Raw genomic sequence first — 19,670 nt, forward strand, 5'->3', positions numbered from 1 at the left:
CACTTCCCAAGGTTAGAGCCAGGGTTAATCTGAGTAGAACTTCTCTCATTTTTACACTTTACATAGGACTGAATGACCAAATTCCTGTGTCATGATCCAATCCGAGGGGTGTGTGACATGACTTTCATGGTGGGTGGTGCCCTTGAGGAAGCTTTCTCTTGCAGAAGGCCTGCCACCCAGGCTCTACAACGGCTGAGTTTTAACATCTGTTCACCTGTGTCTTGGCCATATTGGATGACAGTCTGCGAGGACAATTCTGTCAATGTCTCCTTCCTTTTGAAGTCTAGGTAAGAGACCTTTCCATACCAATGGAAATCAAATACTTGAATATTTATGAATAAAATGATAATGGGGGAATCATAAGGAATATAGATTAAATAAGTTTGGTGATGAGCTGAGAATTATCGTACAGCTGGATACAGTGGAGTTCCTTATATACTACTCTATTTGCTTTTGCATGTGTTTAAATTTTTCTACAGTAAAAAATTTTTTTAAAAGTATAAATACAAGGCAATAGTCGCTAGACGCCAAATGAATGACCGCCATGGCGCATGGACCAAGATCAAAACCACCACTCCATCCAAGCTCTCAGAATAGAGTGTCAGCGTGGAGAAGCATGAACCTGGGTTCCTGGCCATATACACACACTCCAAGAGGTGCTCAGCCTGGATGATTCTGAGTCTCTATCTCCTATATAAGAGTTTCTCCCTTCTTCCCTAAGGTAGACAATGGCAGGGGAGAATGGCCTGCCCCTCACATGACACACATTACTGGAAGAATCACGAATTTCTTTTATTTGACTGTCCAGCTGAACCACAAAAGGAGAAAAGGTCTTTAAACAGACTAAGGGATAAGGAAAAATCATACCTCATGTAAGCCTTTTTTATAAAAAAAAAAAAAACAATTAAAATAGGCATTTTTCTGGACCAAAATTGAAGTGGTTCTCAGGTTTGTGTGAGAGTTTGAAATATTAGCAAAATGGTTGTATCCTTGTTATAAAAATGATTGTGGGACCTCCCTGGTGGCGCAGTGGTTAATAATCTGCCTGACAGTGCAATGGACGTGGGTTCGAGCCCTGGTCCAGGAAGATCTCACGTGCCGCGGAGCAATGAAGCCCGAGTACCACAACTACTGAACCTGCGCTCTAGAGCCTGTGAGCCACAACTACTGAAGCCTGTGCGCCTGGAGCCGCAAAAGAAAAGCAAGAAAAGCCACCGCAGTAAGACCACACACCACAGGGAAGAGTAGCCCCCGCTCGCCACAACTAGAGAAGAGAGAGCCTGCGTGCAGCAATGAAGACCCAATGCAGCCAAAAATAAATGAATAAATTTATATTAAAAAAAGATTGTGTTGGTCCAATGTCTGCAGGTGGGATGTGAGGCCCAGCAGGTACACACGTTGCCTGACCATCACTACCTTTTTTAACATTTATTTATTTTATTTTGGCTGCACTGGGTCTTCGTTGCTGCACACGGGCTATCTCTAATTGCGGCTACTCTCCGTTGCAGTGTGTGCGCTTCTCATAGCAGTGACTTCTCTTGTGGAGCACAAGCTCTAGGTGCGCGGGCTTCAGTAGTTGTGGCATGTGGGCTCAGCAGTTGTGGCTCGCAGGCTCTACAGCGCAGCCTCAGTAGTTGTGGTGCACGGGCTTCATTGCTCTGCAGAATGTGGGATCTTCACGGATCAGGGCTTGAACCCATGTGCCCTGCATTGGCAGGCGGATTCTTAACCACTGCACCACCAGGGAAGTCCCCACCACTAGCTTTTATTCGTAAGGAAGCGTGGGGAAGCAAACTGAGGAAAGGGAAGTGGAGGGGTAGAGAACAGGTAAATGTTTGGAGTGATATGGGAACAAAGAGCAAACCACATCCAGGACTTTGAACTACACTGAGACCCAGAGGAGACGGCGCGGAGGTGGAGGAAGCAGGCACCTGGCACATGGGCAGGAGCAAGAGGCATGTGTGTGTTAGAGTTCCGAGGAGCAGTGGGGCTGCCGAGCAGGCATGAGCGCACAGCTGGTGTGACTTAGAGGGCCGGAACTGCTCTGGTATATCTAGTCAGGGCACTGAGCTTTAGACAAAAATCCCTGCGTGAGAGGCAGGAGACGGGGTTTGCTGTTCTCAGGGCCTTTCCGGACTGGAACAGTGTAAGCTAACAGTGACACTAAATGCAGTGCATGGCTCACCACTTTTGCCCCTGCCTGAAATGTCCCCCTGCCTGTTCCCAGGCCCCTTTACTTCTTTGAGTCCTATTCTTCCTCCAAACCATCCTCATCCAGGAAGCTTTCCTGGATCGTCCAAATTCTCAATTATTTCTCCCCCATCTCAATTCTCATAATACTTACCGTCCACATCATTCATTTGGCATCTATCATGTATTACTTTAGGAAATATAAATATATCCCATACATGTACACGTAGATATGTATATATTTATATACATCCATATCTATGTATACATAAGATACATGTGCACATAGATATATACACACATACATACATATATACTTTTTTTTGTGTGTGTGTGTGGTACTCAGGCCTCTCACTGTTGTGGCCTCTCCCGTTGCGGAGCACAGGCTCCGGACGCGCAGGCTCAGCGGCCATGGCTCACGGGCCCAGCCGCTCCGTGGCACGTGGGATCTTCCCGGACTGGGGCACGAACCCGTGTCCCCTGCATCGGCAGGCGGACTCTCAACCACTGCGCCACCAGGGAAGCCCCATACATATATACTTTTATCTGCAAGAGACAAGAGACTGTGAGTGATTTGCTAACCACTGTAACCCATTCCTTCGAGCCCAATGCACGTGCTGGGAGCCAAACAGGTGAACACACACAGAATTCAAAGCTAGAACTCCTGCGTTTTAGCCCTCGTACCGCAGTTCACTAGAGGTCTAATTCCAACAAGGCACAAGTCACTTAATTAACCTCTCTAGGCCTCACTTCCTCCTCAGAAAATGCGGCTAAAAATACTAACACCTCCTCACACAGTTCTCAAAAGCAACAAATTAAATCATGGAGGTGGAAGCACCTTGTAAATCACTCTTCGGATTTAGGATAACATTATTATGCTGTTCTGAGTTTTAATCCGGACTCTTCCATTTCATGACGGTGTAACCTTGGGTAAATTCTTCAGCCCCTAAAATCCTTCACTTCCTCACCTGTAAAACAGGAAAGATAATGCCCAACTTGCAGAGTTGTTGTAAGAATTAAATGAAATCACATATATAACGTGGCTAGTACGACACACAACACCCAGCACTCACTCAGAAGCCTTGGTTCCTTCCCTCGTCTCACCAAGTGTGTCCTGTTAAGCCTTCTGTATCGTGTCCCTGACAGTACCTTGCACACAGCAGAAGTCCGAGGAATATTTACTCTTCTCGATAAAGCTGCTAGTGAGAACGATGTCGATGATAACAGATAACGACTATCGACTATTGGTGAAGATGACTTAAGGGTCGTCCAGCGCCCAGCAAGCCTGACTTTTAAATTGGAACGCACCCCTAGAGCCGCGTGCTTTCTCCCCCTCTCCTTTATGACCTGTGGGGTGAGGGTGGGAGGAGGCCTCCCGTCAAGCAGAGGCCCCTTTAAAGCTGTACCCGGGCTCCCCCTCTGCCAGCCAAGTTGCTAAAAATACTACTACAGCAAAAGCTGGAATATTTGCCGAGAAAACTGAATTTCCTGCCACCCTCACCCCCTCCGCTCAAATGAGTAAAATCCTGACCTAAGAAGCCCCCAAATCAGCTCCACCAAAGGCACAGCCTCCTACTTCCCACCCTCGTCTTATCATGGAGTCCCTCTGTGGGCTTGAGCCAGGATGTTATGTTCAGAAAGTGCCCACTCCCGGGAGGGGAAGCCGCAAGAATTGGCAAATAGCTTGCCATGTGGTTTGGCTTTTCTCTCTGCTCACAAGGACCAACTCTCTCCAAATCCCCCTCCATCTGTCCCAAGAAGGATCTGTATCGGACCCCAGAAGCTTCCCACTAATCCATCTTTTATCCTCTCTTTTTTTGAACCATCTCCTCCTCTGCCAGCCTTGCCTTCTATTCTGTGCCCTCCTCCTCCACGCTCCATGCTGGGTCCAGACCCTGCACCCACACGTCCCAGCTCCCTCTCTAACCGGGCCCTTCCGGAGTTCTTCTCCTATCCAGGCCTGCAGTCCTTCTCCTTCAATATCTGGGGGGGGGGGGGGGGGGGAAGGGGGGGCAAAGATAGGGGAGAGTTTTTGAAATCTCGAGATTTCAAGAGTCAAGGAGGATAACTGTAGGGCCCAAGCCCAGCAGATTACTAGGTAACACTCCAAAGGCTGACCTTGGCCCCAGGTGAGACGCAGGGTGAGGCAGCCTGCTCCTTAAACCAGCCAGACCCGGCATTCCACACTGCTCCTGTCCCCTTTCCTTCTCATTGGTTCGAGAATCAGAGGCTCAGAGTTCCACCCAGCCGGACTTGCTGACAAACTCTGGCCACTTAGTCCAGATGAGGAACCCCTTACCAGGGGAAGTGCATGCCCTTGATGTGTGCTGGTGAAGGGGTCCACTTCCGTGCGTGTCTTTGGATGTGAGTGTGTGGCAAGGTGCCCACAGTATGTGTCTCTGTGGATGTGTGGACCTTGTGTGTGTCTGCGTGTAGGTGTCATTAAATGGGGCCATCCTCTGGAGATTTGAGTCTGTGGGTGTCTGTCTTCCTATCCCAGTCTCTGCCTTCCTGTCTGTCTCCCTTTTCCTCACCTCGGGGCCTGCCCATCCCCCAGGACAAGCACTGCGGCCAGTTCTGCGTAGGCGCCTCAAGTGGGCTGTCGCTGAGATGGTTGTTTTGCCCATGGAACTGATAAGCGCGTGTACCTGTTCTCCCTTGGGCTCACTGGTGTTCAGAGACACCCTCACCCCACACAAAGGTGTCTTTTAGGAAGACGAAAGGGCTGTGCTGCCTGTGAGGGTGTTTGTTGGGGGGGGGGGCACATTTTAAAGATAGCCCCTCTTCAGCTCTGACCAGCAGGAAGAAGGGCCTAGAGGCAGCGCAGTCTGCAGAGGGATGTTGCCTAGCAACTTGGGAGACTTTACTGCAAACTCACTAAATCCTGAATTCCTCAGCTCTAATTTGGGAAGAGAGAAGCACGGAGTCCAAGCCTGATATCCAGTCTGCCCCCAGTGTCCTCCTTCCCTCTCTCCTCTGGAATCTGGAGTTGAAATCCAACGGGAGCTGGCACAAACCAATGCCCTAGATGTGCGCATCATTTAGGCAAGGGCTCGAGTTCCCAGGACATCCTGTCATTTGGTGGAGGGGGGGGGATGGAGGATGTGCCAGAGACAGATTGGGGAACAGATTTTCAGTTACAAGGGTGGGTGGGTCCCAAACATGCTGGGAGAGACACCCCTACACCCCAAGCTCTGGAATCCCAGCCAGCATCCAGCTCAGCTTGGGGCCCCAAGCTGGCTAACCCTGTCCCCAGCCAGAGTGGCCACTGGAATTTCCCTTCCGCTCGTCTTCCCTTTGGCAAGCAAAGCCCGTGGCCCAAATATTCAGGTAAGAAGGAAGCGTGTGACAGCCATGCTAGGACTGGCCAGGGGCTGTTGGTTCACAGCGGGGCTGTTGCAGGATCCCCTATCCCGACCAGAGCCACAGGGCGTTTTCCGCCTCCTCCCTCTGCTTCAGTCAACAGGCCCGAAGGGCAGCCTTCCTTTCTTCCTTCCCTCCTCTGCGACCTCAGCTGAGAAAGACTTTCTAGTTTTCTCAGAGGTGGCCCACTCTCTTCACTAACATGCCACACTGTCAGCTCTCGTACCCTGACTGGTCTGGGGAGGCTGGCGACCACGAAAGTGGCAGGCTGCTCCTCCACGAGCCTCCTCCCCTATCTCCCCTTCCCAGGCCTCTGACAAAGCCCACATCCTTCCTCCATCGTGGACCTAAAGAACTGATGACTTCTGATATTTCCCTACACTGGGTTGAGAGTATTGTTTTCCTCCCAGGAGCAAGGGTGAGAGTGGTCAGCTTTTGTCGTATTCAGAAACAGTAGATTAAGAGGTGAGGGAGAGTGTGGTTCAGTGAGTGGGAAGGAAGAGTGCCCACATCCATATATAAATACGTACAAGGGGTGTTGTGCATGTATGATTTTGTCTGTTTAGTGCAGGGCATTTAGATGGATGGATGGATAGATACGTAATGCAGACAGTTCAGGTAGTGTGATTGCCTGTGGATATGTGTGCGTGTGTGTGCACATAACGGGGAATCTGCATGTATCTGCTCAGTGTGTGTACCAGGTCTGTGTAGTTATTCCTGCAGGCTGTGTCTGTAGTGTCTGAATGTTGAAGAAATGCACGTTTTAGTGAGCCTGGGGAGTATCATATATGGGCATGTGGGGCACAGGCGTGAGCTTTTGTGTTTATGTGTGCCCACCTTCTCCATTCCACAGCAGAGTGATGACGATACCTTTAAACCGCACGTCTTAGGGGGCATTTCTTTGAGGACTGAGGGGGAGGGAAGGTGGAGGGAGCCATATTTGGGACTCTAGCTAGGTTGTGGAAGTGTGGGGAGGTGGGTGAGGGGTGCATGCTTTTCTCTATGTGGGTGGGAGGGATGCTGTGCACAGATGCGAGCGTATTCGTGCCCGGGATGTCGGGGTCCTCCTTCTGCCTGCGCCAGCATACATCTGCCTGGCAGTCTGCCGCCTCGGCAGCAGGGGCGGTGAGTTTGGGAGGATGGGGTGTGTAGGAGGAATGGATGGAAGTGTGTAGGCAGAGGGGTTGGGGCAGGAGAGGGAGCGAGCCGGAGGGAGCCGGGAGGGGGCGTGGTCCCCCTCCAATCTCCCCGCCCACCCTGCCGAAGGCTTCTCCTGATTGGCTTCTCGACCGCAGGGCTCAGGTTACTTTCTCCCGCAGGGCCGAGCGCGGGAGAGAGGACCCGAGAGCTGAGCGGCTGGTTTGGCCCCGGTCGGCTGCCTCCCCACTGCCCGAGTCCCCACCCGGCACCGCACCGACACCCTGCGCCAGCCTCCGTCCCAGACAAGGGCCCCCAACACCAGCATGGACTGCTGCACCGTAAGTTAGAGGGTCTGGGGGACGGGCACTCAGCTTGGCCTGGGGGAAGGGGCACCCGAGAAGCCCCTGGAGGGCGAGTGAGGGATGGAAGTGGGTGCAGAAGACCTAGCAGCAGTAAGGGTGCCTACTGAGACGTGGGTGGTGGGTGGTGGAAGGCGCCCGCCTGACTTGAAAGCCCTAGGAAGAATGTCCCCCAACTCGTGGGGGCGTCTGGGCGCGCATCCGCCAGGCAGTCTAGGTTGGTCTGGGAGCTCGGCAAGGCTCTGCAACAGGGAAGCTGCAGGTTAGACGAGAAGAGGAACTTCCCCCAGAGTGACGCTGGAAACCGTCTCCTAGCGAAGCGACCGCGACTCCTTTCCCCTGGCTTTCGTCCCCCACCCCATTCCCCATCCCACTGCCACCGCCGTCGGTGGGCTGACAGGTTGACTCTCGTGACCCTCGCGCCCTGTGCAGCGCCGGTGAGATAGTCAATTATTATTGGTTAGCTTAGTAGCGATGATGGGTTGCAAAGAGCCTAGTCCGTGTGGTTCTGGGGAGGGACTGGCCAGACCTCCAATGCCTTCTAGCCCTGGAGGGGGCTGGGTGAAGTGACCGCGAGAGAGCCCTGCTGGCGAGGGAAGGAAGTGTCTGCAATTTGTCAGCGCCCACACGGAGACCTAATGCCAGAGCGGGTTGCTGTTAAAGTACTCTGGTATGAAAGCGCCTGGTACAGGACCAGGCTGCTGGCACAGTCGAGGAGTGCAGTGATCATGCATGTATACAATTTATTTGTTCACTTATTTGATATTTTATTTTTTTTTAGCCCCTACATATGGAGAAAGTCCTACTCCAAAGTCTTGTATTCTCAGCCGTTTGGTCAACCCAGCTAATGATACAAGAGGTTATCACTTTGCCTGCTTAGAAAAGGGAAAAAAGTGAGGTTTGGAAGGAAAGAATAGACCAGTTTAGAAGAGGTGAGACTTCCCTATGTCTGGGTGCCAAGAGGCAGAAAGAACTTAGGGACAAGTGGTTGTGGTTGTTGTTATGATGTTTAACTCTTATTAATACAAATAATAGTTGTCAATTTGTGAATGCTTACCATGTACCTAACATTTTATGTTTAATCATCACAACAACCCTGTGAAGTAGATATTTTCCCCATATTACAGATGTGCAAACTGATGTTTAGAAAGATTAAATGATTTGCCCAAGGAGGCACTGCTTCTAAGTGTGGAGGTGGGACACTAGCCTTGTCTGATTCCAATAGCTGTAATTTAACCTCTCCTATAAACATTTACTATATTTCCTCATTATAAAGGTAATATGGTCATAACAAAAAAATTTAAAAACTAAAGAAAAGTATAAAAAAGAAACACATCAATCATCTACAATCCCACCCCCTGGAGAAAGCTCTAATAACATATTTTCTTCCAGGCTTTCTCCTCTGTTTGTTATTCCCCAGGAAGCAGTTTTTGGTTGTGAAAGGAGGAATGGGCTCTTAATGGAGGTTCCTGGGCTCCTCACCCCCAGCAGTATTTTACAAAACAGAGAAAATAAATGGATGGTGGGATCTGGATACACATGTAAGGGAGAGGAAATACTGCCAAGATGGTAAGAATGATGGGGAAGGGAAGGTAGGAAGAATGGTCAGTGGAAGGAGGTGAGAGAGCAAAGACTCCAAGAAGCCAGGGAAGGAATGTAAATTGTCTCCCCTGGTACCTGCAGGACTAATTAGAGTAGGATGTCGTGTCCCTGCCTGTAGGCTCTGGTCTGCCCTGGACCATGCTCCTGGGTGCCCACAAGGCCATACTGAGGGATTGGTAGACGTGGTTGGAATAAGTGTCCCCTAAAAAAAGGAGAAGCTGCCCACCCAAACAGCACAGAAGAGGCAAATGCACAATTATCCCAGTGGCCCAGCACCCTGGGTCACCTCCTCCAGCACATTCTCTACACAGGAGGCTTCCCCTTTCAGGCCCTGTCCTGGGTCTGCAGGGCTAAAGAACTGAGCAAGAGACAACACCATTGTCAGGCTGTGGCGGGGGCGGGGAGGGGTGGCGTGGTGGCCAAGAAGAGGTAACGGGGCAGAGCATAGGGGCAGGGCTGGCACTGAGCATCTTCCTACCCAACCCCATTCTGTGGAGGGCTGGGCTCAGCGCTGGGAAGCAGCTGGGACATGCATAGAGAGCAGAGCACATCTGGGGGGTGGGGACCGGTCCCTCTTCACCTTCCATTCTGGGGCTGTCCTTGCTGACCATCCAGCCTGGTGTCCTGCTTTATTTTCTTCTTTCTCCTTTGTAAGGAGGCGCAAACAGAAATGAGAAGAAGAAAACAGATCCGCTTTTTTTTTATAAGAGCAAGAGCTGTTGATTCAGATGTATCAGTTGCCATTTACATAGTCTGACTTTATATCTGACTTTCCTGAAGTCACTTAATATAAAAAGGCAAAGAAACATTTTTTTGGACCCATTTTTTGCTTGGTCTAGTTGACTTGGTCCAGCTGAACTCATAGAAATAATTACCTGCCCTGAGGTAGTGGTTAACAGCACAGGTTTCTGAATCCCATCACTATTTGTCAGCTCTGTGACCTTGGGTAAGTTACAAAATGTCTCTGAGGATGTGTCTTTACCTGTAAAATGGGAATTAAATGAGGTAATGTGTGCAAAGCGCTTAACACAGGGCCCAGCATAACAAGCAGTAGGCAGGGATCGTTCTTAAAGCTTTTAGGATTTGGGAGCTGAAGGAGACTCTATTCATCTAGGCCAAGTTCTAGTTGTGGCTGAAGATATTGAGACCCTCAGAGGTGAAGTGATGGGACCATTTGGGACCAGAAACCATGGCTCGTGTTTTGCCCACCTTTGTCCCCCTCCCCCTCCCCCTCCTACAAACCCCCCAGTTCATGCAGAGCTCTCAGGCATACACCATCAGATCTTGGCTTTGGAAGGCACCAACCCAGGCACCATGACCCTTCCCGGATTCCTTTTACTGTCCCTCTATTTCTGTCCCTCCAGCTCTGCCCTGAGAATTCAGCTGGAGGGAGAGGGGGCTGATTCCGGGGAGGAGCAGCGTGCTGAGGGTGGCTCTGTCTGTTGCTCTGGATCCAGCTGGGGTGGGTGGTGACCGCAGGTGGGCCTTAGCATGTTTGGGGGAAGGCACCCCTTCCTCCGCTCAACCTCTACAGCTGCTGGCCCAGGAGAGGGGCTCAGGAATGTTTTCTTGATCATCGTCCTCTTTTGAGAAGAAGCCTCCCTATTCCCTGAGACATCCCAAGAAAGGCTTGAGCTCTGAGAATCAAGGATCCAAAAAGGGTTGTTTCTGTTTCTAAGTGGGGGATAAGATGTTGAGGGGCGAGCACTAGACCCAGAAAAGACAAAAAGAGTGTGTCAGACCCCGCCACAACCACACCGGCCCTTGATAACTCCTCTTAACCGAAGCTGAATCAATTGTGGACATCTTGAGCACAAACGGAGGAACTCTGAAGCCCAGGAAATGAAGACAGCCTTGGGAACCATATGAGAGGAAGCCATTTGTAAACCTGGGCTTAGGGCATCTGGGATGTAAATCTGTGCCTCCTAGGACAGGACCGGGCTGGGGCAGTGATCACTGAGGCCCCACGCACACCCATCCCAATTCTGTGAACCGGATGGGCGATAGAGCGAGGGGAAAGGAATAGAACTGAATTACTACTACTGCGTGAGACCTCTGCGGAGAAGCAAAGTACAGGGAAAGCAGTGGAAGTCCCCAGGCGAAAAAAAAAAAAGCAAATTCCTAGAAGCCAGAGGGTCAGTTCAAAGAAGAAATGCCCTTCTAACTCCACAGTACCCTTCTGCTTCCTACCCCACGTCATCACTGTGAGTAACGCTAAGCGAGAGGCAGGCTGGGGGCGGGGGCGCTGAGGCCCTCTCCGTTCCAGAGCCTCGACTCTGAAATCAGTCCCATCAATTCCCTAACCCTTTCTATTCTCAGCTAGGGCAGGCTGCTGGGGAAACGGAAACCTGGAGCCTGTGGGTGGGTCTCATTATTTTTAGGTTGATCCCTATGAAATTGTTTTTATATGACCACTTTAGCCTACAAAAACAGCTCTTTCACATCAACTCACTATCATTTAAAGGAATCATAATAGCTACCATTAATCGACCAACTAGATCATGCCAGAAGCTTTCTGCATATCACATTGTTTATTCTTCCCCACAGCCCAGAGGTAGATATTATTATCTGATTGCAGATGAAGGAAATGAGTTAGGAAAAGCTTAGAAAAATTGCCCAAGACCACTCAGTTAGCAAGTGGTGGAGCTTGGTTCCTTTTCTTGAATGCCTTTGCTTACCTGCAGCGTAGGGGTTAAAAATATACTCTGGACTCTGACATACAAAGGATTGACTCTTTGGTCCACTGATAAATACCTGTATGACCTCAGGTATGGTTTCCACACTCTAATCAGTTTTATCAGGGGTAAACTGGGATAACAATAAAAGGTACGTCATAGAGTTGTTGCCAAGACTAAATAAAATAACATCTGTAAAACTCCGTGATGCTGTGCCGGGAACCAGGGCAGGGCTTAAATGGTAGCTATTGTCATAATTCTTTTCTTTCTCTTGAGCACATCATGGAAAGGGCTTCTTGCTCCTGCTCTTTTCCTTTTGTCCTTTTTTGGAGTGAAGCCTTTTCTCTGTAGCTTCTTCCAGACCATCTCCTCTCTTCTGTTTGAGTACATCCTGAGGAGCAGTGCAAAATGGAGAGGCAATGGGAAAACAGTCTCTGGCCTCTAGCCCTGGGTGGAGGGAGGCTGCGTCGCTGAGGGGTAAGCCCCATCCTCACCCTAACTCCAGCTTTGAGCTCTGGTGTGATTCTACTTAGGGAAGGGACTGGCCTGCTGATTCTTCTGAACCCTCTCCCAGGGAATCCTGGACTCAGAAGGGACCCTTCTGAGCTGGAGGCACCCTGTGAGGACGGGGGAAAGGCAGCCACATCCAGGAGTCCCTGCTGTGGTTTACTGTGCTCCTCCAAACCCACCCTCCGGTCAGCTGGGCAGCTCCCCTAACTCGGCTGCTGGCAAGGGGCCTTCGCTCACTCAGGGCTACCCGGCTGTCTTGTACCCCATCTACCGTGCACTTCTCTTTCCTGAGTTGGGAACACAACTGTGTCCACCTGACCCTGAACCTTCCTTTTTGCCTGCCACTGCCCAGAAGACACACACACACACACACACACACACACACACACACACGCACACACGCACACACGCACACACACACACACGCCCTGCCTTAGCCCTTCTCTGCACTTTCCACTCCCGCGTCGCCCTCGTCTCAATCCCCCAACACTCTCCTCCTACCCCACCCTCGGGGGGCCTCGGCCCGGTCACCCCACAAGGACGCCCCCCCCCACCCCCCAGGAGAGCGCCTGCTCCAAGCCGGACGACGACATTCTAGACATCCCGCTGGACGATCCCGGTGCCAACGCGGCCGCTGCCAAAATCCAGGCGAGTTTCCGGGGCCACATGGCGCGGAAGAAGATAAAGAGCGGAGAGCGCGGCCGGAAGGGCCCGGGCCCCGGGGGTCCTGGCGGAGCTGGGGGCGCCCGGGGAGGCGCGGGCGGCGGCCCCAGCGGAGACTAGGCCAGGTGAGGCGGGCCACAGGCTCTCCTTCCCGACCCCGGACCCCCTCCTCCGAAGGAGCAAGGAAGACTAAGGGCGGCTGGGGGGTGGAGAGGGGTGTGGAAGGATGGGGACCTAGAAATCTGAGACGTGCGGGGGGTGGGAGGAGGCTGAGGACGCCGCGGGTTGGAGCGCTCACCTGTTTCTCTCTCTCCACCCGGCCTGCTGCCCCGCCCCGGACCAAAGAACTGAGCATTTTCGAAGGTAATGAATACGACTCCGAAGCAGCGGGGTGGGACCCCTGAGTGGGAGGAAAGGACCAAATCCCCAGCCCTTCCCTCCGCCCGCCCTCACCTCCTCCCAGCCAGGGAAAATGCACCTGCGCCTGCAGGCTTTCTGACACTTGGAGACGCCTGAGACTGCGACGGGGACGCACCTGGACCGACACAGATACCCAGTCACCCGCGTTTGACCAGCCCGGCCGGGGGCCATAAACACCCAGCGTCTCACACGTACCGGCCGCGGGCTCATTTCAGCTCAGTGACTCCGGGTGGGCAGTTCCGGGTGACCGGGGCACCCTGGTGCTCCCCGCCCTGGTTCCTGGTTCAGGAAGGAGAGGGGAGAGGAAGTACTGGGAGAGGGCAGGTGCTCAGACCTTCTCTCTCCTCAGTTCCCGAAGAGAGATGGATGCCACGTCCCCTTCGCAGTGACGAGACTTCCCTGCCGTGTTTGTGATCCTCTCCTTCCCACCAACCTGCCAGCTTCAGGAGCCCTCTCTGCGTCCTCAGAGACTCCCTCACCGAGGCAGACTCCGTCGAGGACTCACCAAGGCCGTGCCCTTTTAGTTAGTTCTCCAGTCTAGTATGGTCCCCATTTGCCCTCCCTTCGACCCTAACCCCAATCTCCGCGCTCCCAAATCTTCCTTCTTTAGCTTCTCGCCCACCTCTCCCCGCACCCAGCATGCTGCTCTGCCTCCGCAGCCTCGGTGCGCTTCCCTTCGCGCTCTGCGGAGGGCGCCCTAACCGTTGCCCAAAAACACTCCAAAAAAAAGTCCTTTCGATCTCTGCGCAGCTAAAGGGGGCGCCGTGCCTCTCTGCGCTGTTCACGTCCCAGCTTAGTCCCAGAACTTTGGATAGGGGAGGAGGGTTTTTATGGTGTCGGATACCCCTTGCTGTGATCGGAAGTCCCCATTTCACACCCCAACCCCACACCTGCCTGTAATCTGCCCTCCCCTCTCCCCAGCGCACCCCGAGAGCCGCCTCTCCAGCTCTCTGCTTGTTTCTGCAAAGGCCGAGTGTGGGGGAGGCTCGGTAGGAGGAGTCTTCCGCGGCCCCGCCCCTGCTCCTGCTGGCCCCGCCCCCACGGGCTCCTGGGGCTGTGGCCGGGAGGGTTTTTATCTCCGTGTGTGCATGTGACCGTGCTGGGTTGGAATGTGAACAATAAAGAGGAATGTCCAAGTGTTCAGAGGGTGCCGGGGGGGAGGGAGTTTGGGTGCACAAGGCCACCGTTCGAAATTTTGAACAATCTCCTTTGACCGAACCAAAAAGTGGAGGTGGAGAGGGGGAAGGGAGGAGAGGAACCTAGGTTAGAACGTACCTTCGGAACCAACCAGACTTCCCGCCTACAGCATCCCTTCTGGGACTTCAAGCCCGCTCCTTCCCTTACCGGTAACACCCTCTGGGCCGCCTAGAGGAATTTGCTATACCGGCAGAAAGAAGGAGACAATATGGTACCCAAAGGCTTTACTTCTTGATATTCCCCCCTCAGGGATCGGGAGAGAAATCAGACAAGCATAGGGAGCTTAGACTTGGTGGTCGTCACAGTGCTGGCAGACGAGGGCCTCTCCAGGAGCCCACTATTAGAATCGGCCCTCACAGAAGTTTGCTCAGAAATCCCAGGTGCAGTGGCATCCTCCCTGATAAACATAGGCAATTCTTAGTGAAGGCTGGAAGCCTCCCTCAGAGCACCATCATCCTCTAACCCAGGGACTTCTAATTTTCACTCTGCATAGGAATCATGGTGGAACTTTGGTGAAATGAAGATTTCAGGCCCCATCACCCCAACACACACACACACACACACACACACACACACACACACACACACACACACACAGATTCTGCTTCAGGAGGAATAGGAAGTGGCTTGAATCTGCATGTTTAACAAGCTCCTGGTGACTTCTGTTCGAGTAATCTGAGGACCACACTTGGAGAAATATTGCTCTGATCCCTATTCTGGACCCCATGACTGACAGCTGAAGTTGATGACAGGCGGCTTTTGCCCCTCCTTTCCTTACTAACCCCCACACAAGGACTAAACTCAGCTGAGTGCTCAGGACAGACAACTGGCCTCCACATCCTGTCGATGTGTATAAAAGGCCTTAAATAGTGAAAAGTAAAAATTCTTCTAAGTGTGAGGAGGTGAGGGCAGCTCATGAACCAAGCCCTCCACCCCGCACACTTCGCTCACGCGCTCAACTACACGGGCTGTACTGCCACTCCTACCACAGCAGCCCAGGGCTGAGCAGCACCCCGTGCCCTGACCGCCCCCCCACAAAGGTGTCAGAGTTTGAGGGCTGAAATCACCAACTCTTTTTTGTTTTGTTTTGTTTTTTGCGATACGCGGGCCTCTCACTGCTGTGGCCTCTCCCGTTGCGGAGCACAGGCTCCGGACACGCAGGCTCAGCGGCCATGGCTCACGGGCCCAGCCGCTCCGCGACATGTGGGATCTTCCCGGACTGGGGCACGAACCCGCGTCCCCTGCATCGGCGGGTGGACTCTCAACCACTGCGCCACCAGGGAAGCCCTGAAGTCACCAACTCTTAACCCAAGCCCTTTCTTCCCACTCGGCACCGGCCCTCAGCCCTCCTGCTCACCGTAGGTCACTACCCCCGTATGTCTCCTTGGGCTTCTTCCTCCTGTCTTTCTGGAACCGTATCAGGCAGAACACAGCAACTGACAGGAAGAGCACGCCCAGCAGCACCCCGATCACAGCCCCGGCCACTCGGCCTTTGGAAGGCTCTAGGAGACACAGGATCCTCAGAGCTGCAGACCTTCCTTGGTGCCTCAGATAGCTTCATGCAGACCCCCAACCCAGGCCTGCCAGCCCAGCCTTTGCCCAGCATCCCCTACCAGTCACAGAGAGGGTCAGCTCACAGGATGCGCTGCCCATCTGGTTGGTGGCCACACAGCGGTAGGTGCCCGAGGAAGCCAGGGAGAGATTGGTGAGAATGAGCCGGCCGGACACCTCATCTAGAGGGTAAAGAGGAAGTGTTCCATCATTCATTCAACTCACAGTGAGCTATACTATGACAAAAGCATATTTCATTTCATCTTACAATAATCCTGTCAGGAAGGGACTAACCTCATTCTATTAGTGGGGAAACTGGCTCAGAGAAGGAAAGTAATTGTCCAAGGCGACCCAGAGAGGAAGTGTCAAAACCACTGCAACTTCTGTGCTCTTCCCACACTACACAGCTGCCTTTTCAGGGAAGGGGGAGACAGCACACACATGAAGGGTTCAGAAACCACAGTGGAATCGGGGTGGGGTGTCTACTGGCTGATGTCAGGTTCTTGGTTGGGGGAAAAGGGCTTGATTGCTGGAAACTGTGCCCTCTGGGTGGCTCTCAGCTGACCCAAATGCTCTTCTAAGCTGCTTCTTACCTTCCCTTTAGAAGGAAGAGCACACATTGGGAGGTGATCTGGGGGGCTCTCTGGATTGATAAAGGGACTTGCTGGGGCTGGGAGGAGAACCAGGGCACTGGAGCCAGCATGAGGAGGCTGGGAAGCCAAGGCTCTTAGACAGTCACATGGTTCCTTGAAGAAACTGACTAAATGATTCAAGCCAGTCCATGCTACTCTTCCTCGGCTTCCTCTCTAGGAAGTTTGGAAATGATTCATGACCCTCAAGAAATCTAAAAGGAATCCCGACCCCCAAAATAGGCAAGTGGGAATCATAGAATGCCCCTGCCTTCCACTCTCTTCCAGGATATCAGAAGTACATTTAGCTTGAGTAATGCTCCGGGGACCACGCAGCCACCGACTGTACAGGAAGACAGGAGGGAACAATAACAGAAGCCAGGGAAGAAGCAGGGGAAAGGTATAGCAGCGTGTCTCATACCTGCAAGCTTGGAACTCGTACTGTGGGCGTGTGGAGTTTAGAGGTCAGATTTGCCCAGGTTCTGAGTCCCTTCTTCCTTGAAGAAGGTGGTGTGGGCCCTTACCTTGTACCATGCTGCCGGGAGGTGGTGTAGGAGAAGATCCAAGGCGGATCCAGTTGTACACTGGCCTGGGGGCTCCCTCGGAAGAGCTGCATCTCAATGCAGTAGAGCCCCCCACGGAGGTTTGACCACTCTGACTGCACGAGGGGCTATTGGGAGGCACTGCAAAAATCACAGGAAGTACCTTAGCCATCTTCTAAGCCCACCCCCATGAAGTGCTAGGTTTCCTGCTTCAATACCTCCTACCACGTAGCGGTCCACCTCTATTCACGTACCACTGCATCCCAGGGAAATGATTTCCACTATTGGAAATTCTGATTGTTAAGAAAATTCTTCTTCATGTTGAACCAAAATCTGTGTTAGTAATATCCCAGTTGGTCTCAATACCTGCCCTCTGGGCCCACAAAGAGAAATGAAAAAAACTCTCCTCCCCAGGACAGCCCTTCAGATATTTGAATGCTGCTGTCATACACCACCTCCTAAGTCTTCTCTCTTCCATCTAAACATCTCCAGCCCCTTTAATAGTTTCTTCTGTTTGCTCATCTCCAAGCAGGCTCTAGTTTGGGGTGAGATGGGTGATCTGAACACAAAGTTAGTGCTTAGTGACAGGGGCCCTTTTTCCTTTGATGGGCACTCCCCCTCTCTGCTACTGACCTAGAGAGGGACAGAAACCTAGCTACAAATGGGAGATTCCCCCAAAGATGGAGCTGTTGGGGGCATGACTCAGATCCCTATCTGTGGGAGCGACTGAGGGAGGAGGCGTTCTTTGTGGAGGGTGGAGCAGGGGTAGGATTGGAGGACTTTGGGAAGGAGGCATTTTCCTCCGGGGTCCCCAGTGCAGTTGTGCCCTTGGGCTGGAAATCAGGATAGGGGAGGATTGAGCAGGGCCAGTGCAATCTTTCGGGTTATGTGGGTGGCTGGTGGGTCCCCAGCCTGCCTCACCCAGCACAGTGAGGTTGATTAACCCCAACCCATTGCTGTAGAAATCGGGCGGGTTGTTAACGTGACAGAGGTAGGTTCCAGTGTCCGAGGGGTGGACATCAGTCAGTTTCAGGGTGGCCACTCCTCCTGTGGGGGGGTTCTGAAGCAGGCTGGCCCTCTCTGCCTTAGAACCAGTTGGATACAGCTGGCCGTTGGTGAAGTACAGGATCTGGGGAGAAGCAGAAGACACATATGTGCTTTTTGCCACCTGGCGTCAACTCTGTAGTCTTTCTTCAACGCGGGTATTAGAAGCCCCTCCCTATGGCCGCCAGGGAAGCTGATACTCTGCAGCCAGAACCAGGCAGGTCTATCTGTCGCCAAATACCATCCCTTCCCAGGTGCTGAATGAACTAGAGTCATTGCTTTCCGCTAAGCATGCTCTCAATCTGGGGGGAGGGGAAGCAAATATTCCCGGAGGGGGCAGCATTTTTATCCTGCTTTTAATCACAACCGCTTAGCCTTGGTGGGTTTATGAACTGACACTGGAGCGGCACTAACGTACAGGGGTTGCATGGAGGAACTCGGGGAGGCGGCTGGATACACAGGGCTGTATGTGTGATATAGCCTCACGGAGACTGCGTTCCTAAGAAGATCTAGAAAGATCTTTTTCATCCAAGCATACTGATCCACAAATGCGCCCTCTCCGACCCCCTCGCCCTCATCGCTGGGTGGGTCCCCTGTTCCTGCCTCTCTTGGCCAAGCCCGCCAAAGGCGGGAGGGCCCCCCCATTCCGCGCGGGTGCCCTCAGCTCACGGGTTGGGACGAGGACACGGGCCTCCCAGGCTGCACGAAGCTCCACTCCAGGGCGAAGTTGTCTCCCACCGACGTGCTGTAGCTGCACGTCAGCTCGGCGGTCTTGCCCACCGGCGCGCTCAGGGGCTCGGTGGGCACCTTCACCTCCACGGCCAGCCCGGGGGCTGCAGTGGCCGAAAGGCCGGCGGGAGAAGCGCTCAGGTGACGCGGCCGGGGTGCCCTTCTTCCCCTGGGGCTCAACTCCCTCCGCTCCATCCCTCCCTTCCTGAAGCCTGAGGTTTCCAGGAGGGAGGAACCCACACACCACCGGCTCTTCGGGTGGAAGGACCTGAAAGGGCCAAGACTGGGCCCGGTCTGAGGGTGTGCTTGTCGGGGAAAGGAAAACAAAAGTCGGGTGGTGGTTACACCCTCCCGAGAGGCCCAACTTGTCTGCTGGCCCAGTGGCCTCCTCTGTCCTCCCCCCTCCCAGCGGCCTTCGACGTCTTCTCCCGGGCTCTGGCCCCGCCCCCTCCCACCGCCGTTCGCTGGCCCCCTCCTTACCACTCAAGCAGACCCAGCCCAGCAGGGCTCCGCAGAGGAAGGGCCCCTGGAGCCAGGCCATGGCCGCGTCCTGCCGGCTCTTGGTCCGTCTGGGTGTCTGGCTCTGGGAGAAGGTAGCGAGTGCCCACACGGCAGCCTCCTGGTGCCGGGCCCCAGCGAGACTGGCTATCTCAGAGCAAACAAGGGGAGAGGCCTGGCCCTCAGGTAAGGAAGTGCTCCTCCCTCCTCCAGGCCCCAGTACGGGAATCATTCTAGCCCTACTTCCTTCTTTTGTCCCCCTCCCCCCAATTTCTGAAGCAGTCAGGCTCTGGGGAAAGGGCTGGGCCTGGGGTGGGTACTTCAGGACAGGAGAGAGATCAGAACTGGTGCTCTGTAGGGAAAGAGTGACGCAGGAGGAAGAGGGAGGCATTCTGATAACCTGGGAGCTGGCAAATGACGTCACCACTTTGGGGTCTCACACTGTGAGCTCGAGCCCCAGGCCAGGGCCCTACCACCCTCTTCAGAGTCTTGCTCCTTCTGAGCCCCTCAGCCCCTCTTCCAGTTACTCCTCTGAGATCCCTTCTTTGGCACCTTTAT

At 53.2% G+C, this 19,670-nt stretch overlaps 2 protein-coding genes across 4 annotated transcripts; one reads left to right on the plus strand and one right to left on the minus strand.

Moving 5' to 3' along the window:
* The first annotated feature begins 6,803 nt into the window (after positions 1-6,803).
* NRGN (neurogranin) lies at positions 6,804-14,061 on the plus strand. The gene is made up of 4 exons (XM_079930248.1): positions 6,804-7,031; positions 12,401-12,627; positions 12,848-12,865; positions 13,272-14,061. Exons 1-2 carry the CDS (start codon positions 7,017-7,019, stop codon positions 12,620-12,622), a joined length of 237 nt encoding a protein of 78 aa, XP_079786374.1. The 5' UTR covers positions 6,804-7,016; the 3' UTR covers positions 12,623-12,627; positions 12,848-12,865; positions 13,272-14,061.
* A 317-nt stretch (positions 14,062-14,378) lies between these two features.
* Positions 14,379-19,230, minus strand: VSIG2 (V-set and immunoglobulin domain containing 2; the record flags this gene model as incomplete). Of its 3 annotated transcripts, XM_079929318.1 has the most annotated exons (7): positions 19,095-19,230; positions 18,555-18,718; positions 17,763-17,970; positions 16,824-16,982; positions 15,733-15,852; positions 15,477-15,621; positions 14,379-14,516 (listed from the first exon to the last, which is right to left on the minus strand). In XM_079929318.1, the coding sequence occupies exons 1-7, from the start codon at positions 19,153-19,155 to the stop codon at positions 14,384-14,386; spliced, it is 990 nt and encodes a 329-aa protein (XP_079785444.1). In that variant the 5' UTR covers positions 19,156-19,230. The 3 variants fall into 3 exon arrangements, with proteins under 3 accessions (XP_079785444.1, XP_079785443.1, XP_079785445.1); XM_079929317.1 differs by lacking the exon at positions 19,095-19,230 and having other exon boundaries at positions 18,555-18,940; XM_079929319.1 differs by lacking the exon at positions 14,379-14,516 and having other exon boundaries at positions 15,473-15,621; positions 19,098-19,230.
* Positions 19,231-19,670: the final 440 nt, after the last annotated feature.

The sequence above is a fragment of the Stenella coeruleoalba genome (genome assembly GCF_951394435.1).
Source record: "Stenella coeruleoalba genome assembly, chromosome: 8".
In the NCBI taxonomy this organism is placed as follows: Eukaryota; Metazoa; Chordata; class Mammalia; order Artiodactyla; family Delphinidae; genus Stenella; species Stenella coeruleoalba.